Source organism: Excalfactoria chinensis, chromosome 3 (assembly GCF_039878825.1).
Source record: "Excalfactoria chinensis isolate bCotChi1 chromosome 3, bCotChi1.hap2, whole genome shotgun sequence".
Lineage (NCBI taxonomy): Eukaryota > Metazoa > Chordata > Aves > Galliformes > Phasianidae > Excalfactoria > Excalfactoria chinensis.
Window position 1 is genome coordinate 18804372 of NC_092827.1, and position 14678 is coordinate 18819049.

General features: G+C 38.5%; 1 protein-coding gene across 27 annotated transcripts in view; it reads left to right on the forward strand.

Annotated features, from left to right (window-relative positions):
- Positions 1–14678, forward strand: part of DLGAP2 (DLG associated protein 2) — a 448809-nt gene that overhangs the window by 393905 nt on the left and 40226 nt on the right. For all 27 annotated transcript variants that reach the window (XM_072333743.1, XM_072333749.1, XM_072333745.1 and 24 more), the window contains 2 exons: positions 1594–1741; positions 5582–5801. In XM_072333743.1, coding sequence (XP_072189844.1) covers positions 1594–1741; positions 5582–5801 — 368 coding nt within the window. The remainder of the gene's footprint in view (positions 1–1593; positions 1742–5581; positions 5802–14678) is intronic.

The following is a 14678-nucleotide window of genomic DNA, read 5'->3' on the forward strand; positions in this document are numbered from 1 at the left end:
TAAAGCCTGCCTCGCCTGAAGATTTAAGTAAATAAATAAAATGACATTTTCTCTTTCTTTGTAGAAGAAATAGGCAGCCCATCTTAGAGAAGCAGATAGCTGCACTGAGGAACTGCACTGAGGAACTGCACTGAGCAAAGCTGTCTGTGCTAAGCCTGAGATGAACAAGGCAGGAATAACGCATGGAAGTGCTTGAGAATAGATCTCCCAAGAGTAAGGTCAGGAGGTCTGTAAATCCCATCTGCTCTTGCAGCTGGTGATGTGAGAGACATTGAGTCATCTCACATCTGACATCAAAGGAAATGGCCACACAGGGAGCTAGGGCTCAGCACTACTTGCTGCTTTAGTCAAAGTCATGACTAAGGGCCCGAGTTTCCCCCCTGACTGTTCTTCATGGATTACTCAAGTCTGGGCCCACTTCTCAAGGAAGTCTGATGAGTCCTTCCTCAAGCACTGGCCTATGGTCATGCTTGAAGTTTCATAAGCATAAGAAGTCATGTCATGGTTTATACCTTAGTTTGCACCTGGAGTGGAACCTGTGACTTTCTCATTTTTCCTTCCAGAGCAGAATCTTCCCCTTCCATGAGGAAATTCCCAATAACCCTGACACATATCACAGCCACTGCTACACTGAGTGACTCAAAGTGCATTGCCAGTACTGGTAGATGTTTCACTGGCACAGATCCATTATTTTTCACAGAAACTGTGTTTTTGTTAAAACTACCTTTAAGGAATAGCTATACGCGCTGCCTATTTACTACATGAAAACCCAGATTTTCTGAAATATTCTTTAATTTGTGCACTGCTGTTTAGAGAGAAGTGACATATGACTCTTAAAATATGGGCTTTTTAGGGGTCCTGATAACTCTGGTAAACATTGATCTTAACATTCAGGGTTTTTTTTTTTTAATTCTATGTTCAAAGCAAAGTACATTTCTTCTCTTCTGCTTCTTTTACATTCATGGAATGATAGCTAATCAATATATATGATGTATAACATAAAGACTGGCATAGCCTTGTAGTGAAAGCATATTGAAAGTGCTCAGTATGGTGTTAGGGTCCCGGTCCTCTAAACGGGGAGATGTGTTGCAAAAACAGCATTTCAAGAGCTTTATGCGAGTGCTCCATGTACTTTACTAATCTTTTACTGAACACAAGATATCTTGATCTTCAGTAAAAAGATTAAAGGTCTCTTGATGCCCAACACTTGAGAAGAACAGACTACAAATAACAGATTTGTTATCTATGAGGAGATGGTTTTTTGTTACTTTGGATTATGCTTTAGCTTTGTTTCTTGCTTTGATGACCTGCACGTTCTCTTTGAATAAAGTTCAGTGTTAATAGTCAGGAGGATTGATGATGTTTAAATACAGCAAAGGTACTTAAAATTTCAGGTAGCAGAACTGCAGACAGATTCTCTGCTTCTATTAAAGCGTTTCACTACAGCAGATCTATGGTGCTTTACAGAAAGAGATTTTTGACCCTGGGGAATGGATTTGTGAGTCACATACAAAATACTGTCTTTAGTGTCCTAATTGATTCCATCTGTAGTTTTACATCCTTTCCTTTCTTTTCTTCCTCTTTCCTTTGTAGTCAGAGCTACCTTCAAACTGCAAGTGACGTGCCTGGGGGTCACAACCTGGATCCCTCTGCAAACTACAATTCCCCAAAGTTTCGCTCAAGGAATCAGAGCTATATGAGAGCAGTGAGCACGCTCAGTCAGGCCAGCTGTGTTAGTCAGGTGGGAAATTCTTGTTGTAACTTTTCTTGTAGGTTAATCACGGATGTAAGAGTTGTTACTAGTGGATGGTTGTAGTTGTCTTTTGTTTGTTTGTTTGTTTGTTCGTTTGACCTAATATCAAATTGAGGATATGGACTGTCAAAGTAATTTGATTCTGAAGAATGTTACCCTTGTTCATCATTTCAACAAAAATATTCAGTACTAGAAGCAAAGGGGACACCATAACACACAACAATGTTTTCCATTTATTTTTTCAGAAGAAAAACCCAAGTACTGATATTTTCAGTTTCAGTGTCTATTAAATACTTAAGAAGATGCAGACAACATAAAAAGCACAATCTTACAAAACTCATCCTCTGAAAATACCACCCTGATTTCAGTAAATGTAGGTTGCCAGATTAAAATATTGATTAAAATAATTATGCTCCAAAGGAGCAGTGATTCATCTTTTAATTCAATCCCTTCATTCTTCTTGGGTCAAAGAATAAGTCCCATCAATTATTCTACGTACAGGAACTTCTGAAAGGTGACATTTTTCCATCCTGCTGGTTTTAGATTTGTTATTTAGTACTAACTCATGATGAAGTGAGATCTGAATCAGGCCTGAAGTACAAACAGCCTCATAAAGTATGTGCGTATTCTGTTTAACAGAGTACTTTACATACAATTTCCAATGTTCCTCATGTTCTTTGGCTGTGAAATTTCCCTGTGCTGCTTCGTGAGAGTAGGACCCTGCCCTCCTCTTAAATACATACTTTTCTTTGAGCATTTCATGGTGCACCTAAGGGTATAGTAGCTAATTATGTATAATGCTTGTGTTAAGAAAATATATATCTTTTAAAGCAATTTTTGAACTCATTCACATTCAATTTGTATTGCATGACTATTCAGGCCTGGATTCAGCTCATCTTACTTGAGGCTTTTTACTGAGGCAACAACTAGATCTTCCTCTGAAGTTAATGGAGTGAAAGAGTTTCTTCCAGGACAGTGCACATCCTAAGTGGGCTGAGAGCCCCCTGGAAGTGCTTGTCAGTCTCTGATGACTGTAGGGCGCTGGGAGGTAGCTGCCTGACTAATGCCCTTCAGTCATGTTCCTTAATTTATGTGAGATAAATCTAGCTATAATCTTGTATAGCACACATCAGCATTAGAAACTGACAGTCAGTCATTCTCCAAACCCTTTTTTTCATAGCTCCCTTGTGGAACCTGTCCCCATCATTATCATACCCTGTTTTTCATTACCCTGGTTTGGTTGTTTTCTATGTTTTTTAAACCTTTTTTTTTTTTTTTTTTTTTTTTTGGGGGGGGGGGTGCAGAATACAAGAAAGAAAAAGAAAAAAGAAATTGCATTCAAAACAAAGTGCTATTGTCTGTCATGAAGATAATGCTATAATATAGAACTACGTTAACGTCTTCTGCCTTTTTGACCATTTCTGTGTATAGGGATGTTCACTGAGCTGTCTGTAACAACTAGCTGGTTTCAGTAGAGGTTGAAATCCTTTGTTCCAATCCAATACACATCACCTGGCAAGATGTCCACAACAGATTTAATTTGCAGTTAGACTGCTCAGTTGGACAAATTAACCAAGTCCTGCTGGATATGATTCTTTCTTTTTCAGTTTCAATAACCCACATATTTTTGTGCCAAAAACATACTCTCTGTTTCCAGATTAGTAATAAGAGCATTTAGTAAGTACTACATGAAGTAAATGTGTTAAAATAACAAGTTTTGAACCTTTGCCTCCTTCTGTTCCTTTTCTATGACACCACCTTGATGTCCCATCTACATAATAGCAGTTTGTGTGATTTGTGATATTTCTAATGTCCTTTTTCATGAGATCTTTTTTTCTTTTTTGTTCTTTTTTTTGGTCACTCTTTACCAAGAATACAGTCAAATAAGATGTCAGATTCCATAGCTTACATTTGTAATATAAATTTTAAAACTTAATTTTTCCACTGTCAGTGACCTTAGAGTGAAGGAAGTGGTTAGGACTTACTGCCTTTATGGGCCACATTACCATAAATATCCTGATCAGTGATGTATGCAAAATGTTTCAGTGTAAGATTTTTTTTTCAATCTTTTTGAGATTGCATTAGACTACTTAACTTTATTAGAAACAAATCTTACAAAGGGTAATGTAATTCCTTTCAGAAAAGATTTAGTAGCCGAAATGTCTTACATGAAATTAAAATATCAGCGATTCATTATCATCAGAAGTTCTGTATGAAATTTCCATTTACTTAATCAAAATCCTAAAGCATTTGAAACATTTGCACTGACTCTGTTTCCATAATGAATAATGTGCTGGGAACAGTAATAATGAAAAATGCACTTGTCACCCATATAGAAAAAGTAATATGAACTAGATGTGCTGTTTAGTGACGCCACTAATTTTACCTTATATTCATACTGATTCTGATTTCTGGCACTCCCTTTTAAAAAATTTATTTTCAGGAAGACACATCGGGAGGCATGTCTGTTTGGGGTGTAGCTTCTCCTCTGGTTTTGGAACAAATGTGGAATTATTCACAAACAGTTAGAGGTGGTCTGGACTGACTTTACATAACTTGTTTAAAATTATCTGTAATATCCACGACTCAATACACAGTTTCCTACACAGAGCTTCCCACATCAAGGGCAGCCTTCATAAACCCTGCTAATCGTGAAAGCTACCTAAATGTGTTTAATTTTGTGTCATGCCCAACCTGCTGGGTCATGCTGGATCCTATCCAAGCCCTGTGAGGATCTGGAGGGTGAGGTGAAAACCTTCCCAAGAGCCAGGTTGATAGGTGGTGTCCATGGCACTTCTGGTGTGCTCTGATATACAGGGCTCCTCCACAGTCATTCTGATGGAAGTGTCAGAATTAAAATAATGATTCTGAAGGAAAGATATCATTCATGGCTGCATCTCATTTTTACACAGTGGTCAAATGGCTAGCAAGTAACTAAGAAATGAGTTTATTTTAGGGCCCTTCTCACATGAGGCTGGTCCAAGCATTACTTTCTTATCAGGCCACTTTTCGTCCTGTTTTGAAGAACAGATTTTATTTAACGTGCTTTGGGCACAAGTAGATGCAATATTTCTCTGAACTTGAACTTCAAGTATGAGATATGTCCATTCATAATGAGAGGAAGAAAACCTGTGCAGCAGGTTCACATGATGTGTAACTTTGCTGATAAGGCAATCCACCCTCACTTTTTGAGAACTAATATTACTGTAGCTAAGTTCTGTTCCCCATTGCTGACAGAATCACAGAACTGTAAAGGTTGGATGGGACCTGTGTGCCCCCAGTGGCGCAGTGGTATAAGCTGCTGCTTGCGGCACTGGAGGGCCCGGGTTTGAATCCCCCCTGTGGCGCAGGGGTAGAAGTGCCGCTTCACTACACAGGGGGCTCGAAACCCAGGAGTTGGACTCGATGATCTCTAAGGTCCCTTCCAACTCGCACGATACTATGATACTATGATACTATGATGATGATGATACTATGACCTCTAGAGATCATCTAGTCCAACACCCACAAACATGAATTTCTGTCAGCCCATTGTGATCTTAGATTTGTTGGTTTCCATTAAAACATGTATTATAATTTTCTGAATAGCCAAAAGATACTAAATGTAAAATTAATTGTATGGCATGTGTGATGTGCTTACTATATACATATATAAGCAGCTGGTATAAGTTATAAAAAATGTAAATGTGATCAGAAGGGATTACTAAATTTTAACTATTTGCTAAAACAGTTCTTCATCAATGTACAGGTGTCCATTTGAGATGTTGAGGCCGTGATGATCACAAAAAAGCAAGTCAAAAATCAAATGCATTGTTGTTGTTTATTCAGATGAGTGAAGCAGAGGTTAATGGGCAATTTGAATCGGTGTGTGAATCAGTGTTTAGTGAAGTTGAAGCTCAGGCAATGGATGCCCTTGACCTCCCTGGATGTTTCCGAACAAGAAGCCACAGTTACTTGCGTGCAATTCAGGCAGGCTATTCCCAAGATGATGAGTGTATACCTGCGATGGCATCTTCCAACATCACCTCAACTATCAGGTCAACCACAGGTAAGCAAATCTACGCTGACCCTTCCACTCTCCTGCATGTAAAAATATGTAATCTTGTTCTGTAAGAGGATATTTGACACTGGAAATAACTTACGTGTGTAGTGATGTTGTCTGATACCTGTATTCTTAGTTTTTTAACACTGTGCTATTGTGACTGCAGCTTGGAATAAGCTCCCTCTGTGCAGGTTCCCATGTGCATTATTCAATGGAGGTGAATTTCAGCACAGACATAATTTGACCTATATTTCATTTATTTTCCAAGTACAGACATAGAATTGTACGTACAAAAACATCATTTGTTTATTGTTATATATCAACAAATATAAGTGAGATAAATAATTGGGTCCTTATAATACCGAAAGAAAAGTAGTACCAAAGAAAATAGATACAAGATTTTAAATATTTGGTCAAACCGACGTAGAGGGAATTACCATACTTTACAGAAGGCATAACTAGTTGTATGAATACACTGAAACATAAACACGATGTCTTCATGAACGATAAAACAACAAATGCTAAAGTTAAATTTAGAAACATTGATATTTTTGTAGCAACTTTATTTCGTCTTATTTGTTACTTAGTAAAAACGGATAGCTGTATTCATTTTGGAATAGCAGCATTTAGTACTAGTAGGTGAATTTTTGCACAGAAAGAAGAAAAATGACCAAAATATTTGTAACAAATACTAGAATATTCTTTGCTAAGGGATTCAAATTCACTTTTGTGTTTCCAAATATGTTAGTGGCAGTTCCTAAACATGATATTGGTCTTGCAACATGCTCTTAAATTGCAGTGCAGTCTGCTTATCTGTGGTAGGTGAGAACATAGCTCAAAATGTATCATGGAGAAATACTTGGGAAAATATTTGTTTGACACACGTTGCATAACAGATCATTTAGGAGGAAGTAAATTAAGGTTGAATAACAGAAATTTGTATTCCAGAAGTAGTATAAGATGTTATTTTATCTTCAGCATAGCATTTTTGTTTCTTTATATAACTATGCATAAAATCAGGAGCTGTGGCTTACAGTGATACCTCTAGGGATGTTTCTGTCCCTTGTTTAATAGAGATGCTATCATGATATAAAAGGAGACTTTACTGCTACCCCAGAGACTAATGTTTCATCTCTGTCTTATAGTAATGTGTGATGATTTTATGAAGAAACCTTCTATGGCAAAGGATAGTACTAAATACTTATTTTGGTATCTGACTGCAGTTACTGAGTCAGAATATGTTTAGAATTGTTTTGGTTACCAAGATAATTGGTTTTCACCTGAGCTGTCTTGAATATATATCCAGATAAGCCTAAAATTCTCAGCTGAAAAGAAATTATTCTCTCAGGAGTAACAAAGCTGAATAATAGAATATGTTTGGGAAAATAACTAGATTAGGCAATAAACATGTTTTCATCCTGAAGTTTTCGTACTTATGAAAAATGTTTAGCATTGATTAGCAGTCTACTGGCTAAATAATGAGGTACTGAAATCTATAACCTTCATTTCACTCATAGCTTTGTCTCATTTTGGGAATGTCTTATCAGATGGATTTTCTTGCTCAAATATTTAATCTTTCTTCTTTGTTGTGGTGAAGTGATATTGACACAAAAAAAGAAAAAAAAGATCTCAAAACTAAAGATGATTTGAGATGCATTCCCATGCCAAAATTCTTTTGAAGCCTATGAACTGTATACAGTTCTGAGTGTCGTTCTGTATTCAAATTGTTATTTCTGCACCACTGTCCTCAGCTTCTATGGTGAATAAATATTTAAATTAGAAATATTTATCTGATCTAAAAGAAGAGTAAGAATTATGTGACTCACTATTAATTGAAATTTTTCAGTTGCTAAATGTGTTCTTGTTTATAAAACCCTAGGGGTAAACTCTTCCATATTTCTTTCTTCAGTCCTCTCCACATCAGAGGAAGGTGCTTCATTTCCTACTATTACTATAGTTCAAAAAATCTCTTACTTCTCCACCCCTCTCTGAAAACTGTAAAAGAAGCAGTTGCCTGAAATGGCATATGAAAATGGCATTGGCAGATATTTAATGTTTATACGAGCTTCATTCAAATAAATGTCAAAAGGGTCAAAGTTTCGCATCGGCTTTCAATTCCAATTCAGCTTTTGAATTCTTAGGAAAATTACATTGCATTAATTCCCTTTTAGCTTCTGATGTTACAGACTCATCTTGGCGAAGAATCTAAAGCAATTTCTTAGCAAATTGTCAGGCAGTGCAATTTAATTATTCCTTGAAATTTTAGTGATATAGGTCATGGCTGCCTCTTATCGATGTTGTAAAGCAATCAAATCATAACGCCCAGGCATAGCGAAAAATTAATTCACGTAACTAAAAACATAAATCTAAAATAAAAATAATAACATTTGATCTATGAGTTCAGTTATAAACTTATGGAATCTATATTTACAGCATGCATTTTCTTAAAATTGTCCTAGATGCTTGAACAGCTTCCAGAAGGCAAAAGGGTTGCAAGCACAATGAATATTATGTGGGATGTTATTAGGGGGCTCTGTTAAGAAAGGTTGCTAATAGGTAGAAAAAGAATTACCAGTAGCTCTTCTGAAGTGCGTACAACTTTCCAGAGAAAACCAGATGGTTCGTTGGTAGTATCAAGTGATGAGTATGTAACCCTTGTGCAGACCCACATAGTTTAGCTGTGTATGGAACTCCAAAGGAGAGTGTGTGATAAGGCATAGGGCTCTCACTACCTGCTGCACCCAGGGTAAATGAACCAGACAAGTGACAGTGCAGTGGGGCAGACAGTGCTGGAAGCATGCTGGAAGCTTGAACTGAGCACCACATGATCCCTGCAGAGGCTCATCAAATCTCTCTGTGATTAGAGCATTTCTGTCCATCCTGTCTCATTTTGTAAAGAGATAATGAACTCGGTAAAAAATACTTCATGTTAAAAGCCCTGAATGACAGAGTATCTTTTCAGTCTCTGAACTGAATCCAGTCGCAGCTGTCAGATGTACAGCTGAGAAAATACAGCTCCAGCTGCTGCTGCCTGCTGCCTCATTCCTCCATTGCAGACAACATCTAATTTCCTGAATGGGAGGCCACAGAGTGCAGGAGCCATCCTAACTACTACTGCCTTACATAGTGCTCTTGCAAGACATGCTTCACTTTTCAGGAGTGCAGAAAATCTGAATCGCTTTTCCAGGCAGTACCAGCTCACTTCCCTGCTGCGTGGGTATATTTGGATGGACATGTATATACACTGTGCTCTCATCTTTAAGGCTTCTTACTGGCAATGCGTGGCTGGTGCAGTAGGGTGCTGTGGGGAGGTACACAAATGACCTGTAGGACCAAGGGACATGGTGTAGTGGGGAAATACTGGTGTTGGGTGGACAGCTGGATGGTTGTGGAAGTCTTTTCCAGTCTTGGCAATTCTATGACCAGAGCCGTATTGCCAGCTTGGTGCATAACTGCGTGCTAGCCATGTAGTCCTGTTGAGAATCAGAGCCTGCTAGCTGGGAGCAGTGCCACAAGGCACTTTTATCCCACTTAGCAGTACCCATTGTACTGAAAAGTAATTATCATACCCTTGTAGAACACTGGATTGTTGTAGGAAATCATGACTAACAAGGAGATGTGGAAAATCCTAACTACTCTGTTTCCACTTCATCTGAGAAAGTCACTGTATTTTTGTTACATGTCCTAAATGTGGAAATAGTCCTGTGTATATAACATACTCTGTATGTTATAGAATATTTCTGAATGTTTGCTCCAATCTTCCAGTTGATATTGTTTGTTTTTGCTGTGAATGCTGAAATGCTGAGTTGGAATAACACTGGAGCTACCAATTTGGATCTTCTGTAGTGAAACAGCACATGTTGCAATTCCAGTCAGAGGAGCAGTTTCAGAGAGTAAGCTGGAATACACTCCTCTGGCCATTCAGATGGACATCCTCAGCACCAGGTTACTGGATATCCAAACGTGGAGGATATACTAAGTTTCTCCTGATGGTGGTATTGTATATAGCATAAAGCACTTTCACCTTAATTGAGAGAGACACTGCATCCCTAGCTCACTTCTCAGGAAAGCCCATCTCCCAGGTGGGACATCTGTTCAGTGAATATTGCTTTTATAGACAACAGGAAGCAGCTTCAAAAGAAGACTCTATACATAGTGTATATGCAGGAATTGAAGTAGTAGAGTCAGTTGGGAAGTCTCACCCTAAGTGACCAGCACACTCAATTTCAATGACTTATTTCATTTTTCTCAAAAATGTAGCATTATAAAAATCTTTCTGACCGGTTGTATATGCACCCCCTCTCAGCTAATTCATGCTATTAAGCCAGGGCTTACTGAAGAGATGGCACTTTTGTGAATTTCACTGTTCTCAGCCAGTAGGACTCTGCCTGGCAATGAGTAAATGTAAGAGAATTCCACGTTTACTGAACTATTGAGCAGTAATTCCAAAACCCAATTAATTCAAACAAGGTCACATTTCATGAGGGAGTTTTCAATTACAACTCATACCATTGCTCAGAATGCCTGAGGAATTGCAGGTTTCTTTTCTCCTGGCTTTAAGCTATTTTTGGCTTCCCATTTTTGTAATAAGAGACTTCGCGGGGTGAATTTTTATAGTGGCTGTTTGATATTGAGCCACAAAATGCTCATTGTTGCTGAAGTGATTGCATAGTCACGTACCTACAAGCGTACAGGCACGAGAATGTGATAATTCATTTAGAGGTTATATTATTTCATAGCACTGTTGCTCCTACAGACCCCAGAAGGATGATTCTCTGGTTTCTAATGTCAGTGCTTACAGTCGTTTGGTTTTATTTCTCAAAAAGTGAGGAAACTGAGCGCAGGCAAAAGCTCAAGTTATGGAGCTACTATATATGGAGCTACTGCAGAGAGTCTAGCAACGGGCTGGATTCTCTCTCCTGTGAGCAAAAACTGAAAAAGCTGGGACTGTTCAGCCTGGAGGAGAAGAGGTTCAGAGGGGATTTTAAATACATTGAAAATTGTCTGAAGGTAGAGTGTAAAGAGGATGCAGCCAGTCTCATTTCAGTGGTGCCCAGTGATGGGGTAAGAAACAATGGACATACAAAGTGAAACACAGGAAGCTCCATTTGACAGTCAGAAAAGACTTTTCTCTGAGAATGACCAACCGCTGGAACAGGTTGCCCCATAGATTGTGATGTCTCCCTTCCTAGAGATCTTCAAAAGCTGTCTGGATGTGGTTCTGGGCATCCTTCTCTGGGAGTCTCTGCTTGAGCAGACATTGGGCCAGATGGCCCCAAAGATCTCTGCCAACCTCAGCCAGTCTGTGATTCTATGGCACGCTGCTTTTGACAAGGCAGTGATAAATTAATGCAGTGTTGCTGCAGACATCATACTCTACCCTCAAGTAGTATCCACATGTATTCAATTGCACTCTTCTGTTCCTACAAGAAAAGTTTGTTAAAGTTTGTTAAAATCAATATATTCATGTTGGTTTTTTTTTTTTTTTAATTTTCTCAAGAATTAGATACTTAAATCAAGTGACTGCTTAAGAAGATCTAACCTAATGCACTGTCTAGGAAAAACTAGCCAATTGGGGAAAAACGTGCACAAGTTATCATCCACAATTTCTGTTTTCTCTATGTTAAGAATAGAAATAAATGCTGAGAGTTAGGGATTGCAAAGGCATCCTTTGCTAAGTGATAGCTTGCATTGTTGTCCACAAAAGGTATATCTTACATATACACAAAACTGTAATTCCAAAAAAGATATAGAAGGCTGTTTTCTCAATTATAATTTGCCTGTTGACTTTGTTTAATTACTGCTGGGGCCCGATGGAATTATCTGGCACTCAAATTCTCTGCAGGAAATATACCATGTATCTGTGGGAGCACTTGAGGATCCTGAGTTAATGCTTTGAAGCTGTGCCAACTTGTGTGCCTATACTGTGAGAATAAATCTTATACTAACAAAGAATGAGCCCAGTTGTACACTTGCATATGCACACATCATTTTCATTGCTCTGGGTGTATCTAGGAGAATCATTAGTCTTTAATTCTTTTAAATATATTGGAGTTCTGATGCTGTGCTGGCACTGCTGTTTAATAGCAGCACTACATCGTGAACGTGGCCTAGGGAGTCACTAAGATGAAGGTGATACAAGGTCTTCAGTTTGAAAAGTTCAACAGTAGATGGCCAAGAGGCCACTGCAACTCTTCATAGCTGTGGGATTTCCTGAGACTGGAGAAAGGCTGTGCTAGTCAGGGCTGCCTGGCCTCTTCAGGCTGGTGGGGCATGAAAACAGATGGAGAAGTAGCCAGCAGCTTTTTATAACCCTTGTTCTCCTCAGTACAGATGATTTGCAGAGGCAAAGGTAAAAAATAAGGTCCCGGTCTTGCATTTATGGTTAGTTTAAAAAATGTGTAATGACAGCCTTTCCCTTGCTCCTGCTCTTCCGTGCTTGACATAATTCCTCCATAACCTATTAGATTTGCCAGACAGCTGGTTCTTCTTTTATTAAAAAGGAAACCCATGTCCCCTTTCTTGGCAGAATTTGGCTTCAAAGCTGTTCTATGGGATGAGTTTTAAAAGAGTTTTTTTAGCCTGGTTTTCTGAATGAGATTACAAGATGAGAAAAAAAAACCAACAACACAGAGGAGTGGAAAAGAAACAAAAATATATAATGCAAGGAAGGTGATTCACCACGCAGGTTTTTGAAGCCTTTCTGACGTGATAGAAGCTAACAGTGGCAGAGGTAAATCTCGACCCATCTATTTAGCTTGATGCTGGCAGGAGGTTTGGTCCTGCGTGCTTGTGCTGCTGGGGGGAGCCTGCAGGATGGGTGAGCCTTCATCAGCTGAAATATTCATAGTGCTTCCTTTGACTTGCATTAAAATGGAAGGCAGGACCCTCCTCCTGGCAGCAATTTTCCTGCATGCCTCAGTGAATGAAAAAAGACACCTCTAAGGAGTCTTCTCAGAAGCTTGACATATGTTCAGTCCTGGGATTTATTAGAGGCCTGTATGTCAGGAGCCATAATTTTGATGTGCACTGGAAATACACACTGTTTTCTGTGCTGGCTATACAGAGGTCATTTTCAGTTCTGACATCTGAATTTTTACTAGCTGCATGTAATATTTTATCCATCAGAGGTTTCGGTCCATTAGTTAATTTAATTAAGCATAACTGTCTGGAATTTGACCAGACTGCTTGCTGACAAAATGGCGCTCAGTTTTGTTATGTTTTCAGTACAGCAGGGATGCGAGCTGTGTTCTAGTTTCCTCACAGTACATACAGTCTTTCAGCACTGTGCAGCCACCAAAGAATTCCTCTCCTGTTGGTCCTAGTGAAGATACAAGGACCTTTAAAAGCTGCGTTGAAAGTGAAAGAAGAATCTCTTTATGGCAGAGCAGGTCTTGTTCCCACAGGGTCTCGCTTCCAGAATGTCCACTCACTAGTAAAGCTATTTCCAAAAATGCAATTTCAGACCTTTTAGGGAAGCAAGTTTGGTTACTTTCACTACTCTTCTGTCTCATGGTGAGGGTGTTCTGACTAATTCTCACTGTTTACGAATGTTCTTCTCCTGACGGATATTAATACCTAACTTGCAAAATTGCATTTTCCAGGAAAATAGAATCCTAACAAGCAGGTGCCACACAGATTCTTCTTAGTAAAAGACAGTCATGATGATAGAAGCCAAGCAAGTTATTTGCTATTTGAATAATGTTTTATCTATATTTGAGAGGAGTGACACAGAGTTAGAAGAGGAAAATTCTATGGTACTCACTGGTTTTACTTCCAACAGAATCTCTATTTTGTTCCTATGAAAAACCTCTCCAGATGCTTGTGTGCCTCTGTTAGCCCTTCAGAAACTCCCATCCTCTATTTTCATCTCCCTGAAATGGAGTTTGACAATAGCTCATATAGAGTTCTCCATTTCTGTGCACAGAACTTTGTTCAGGCTTGGATCTACCCTGGAAGAGTGATTTGTAAACTTGATATTTGATAACATTACTTAAGGATCACTGAAAATAAAGTTGCTAAAACTGCTGATGTTCCTTTTGCATAAACGCAGGAACTTGCCTTTGACCAGACAATTTAGCTGAATGATGGAGAATTTGGCTTGAGATCAAGTAATTTAAATATAGATGCTTTAATGCAAATTTGTTGTCTGAGTCCTCATGACAATAAATTCAGTTATATTTCAAAGATAAATGAGTGGTACCATTTGAGATACCCATATAGGACCTACGAGAGAATTGCTTCCTCCTGGACGAGCAGCTGCTTGCTAGGCAGTAAGGCCTAGGACATCTAAAAAAAGTATCAGATGCCTATGTTTAGGTGAATTTGACTGAGAAGGAATACAGTCAAAGTACCCCTACCTACACAGAGGTGTCTTACACTTACCTAATACCACAGTGATACTTACCAAAAAGCTCTGTACTTCTGTACACTGTAAACGAAGCATGTGGAAGAGTCAAAGTTTAGTGTCACTATGTAGCCCATTAAAATACATGCACTGGAAGGTAGAGGTTAGACAAACTCCAGAGTACTCTGAGAAGCTCACTGCAGATTCTTAAAGGCAACGAGAACCAAGAAGGTCTGGGGAAGAGATTGAGTTTGAAGTGAGTAACCTATCACTTGGCTTTTTAAGTCTATGAATGCAATATCAAGGTCATGTCAATGAGTCATCACTTTTTATATGCATTTCTTTTTTCTTATATTAAATACAAATGAACCTTTTGGGATTGTTCTGTGTCCAGAAAAACTCATATATTTCCACTCTTAGTCTCTTTCCCTCAATAGAAAAACATAAAATTTCAGTTATAAAAATTCATCCCACCTAATACATATATCTAAAATGTAGCTGTCAAAGGCAGTCACATTAATGTCCTATTATAGTCA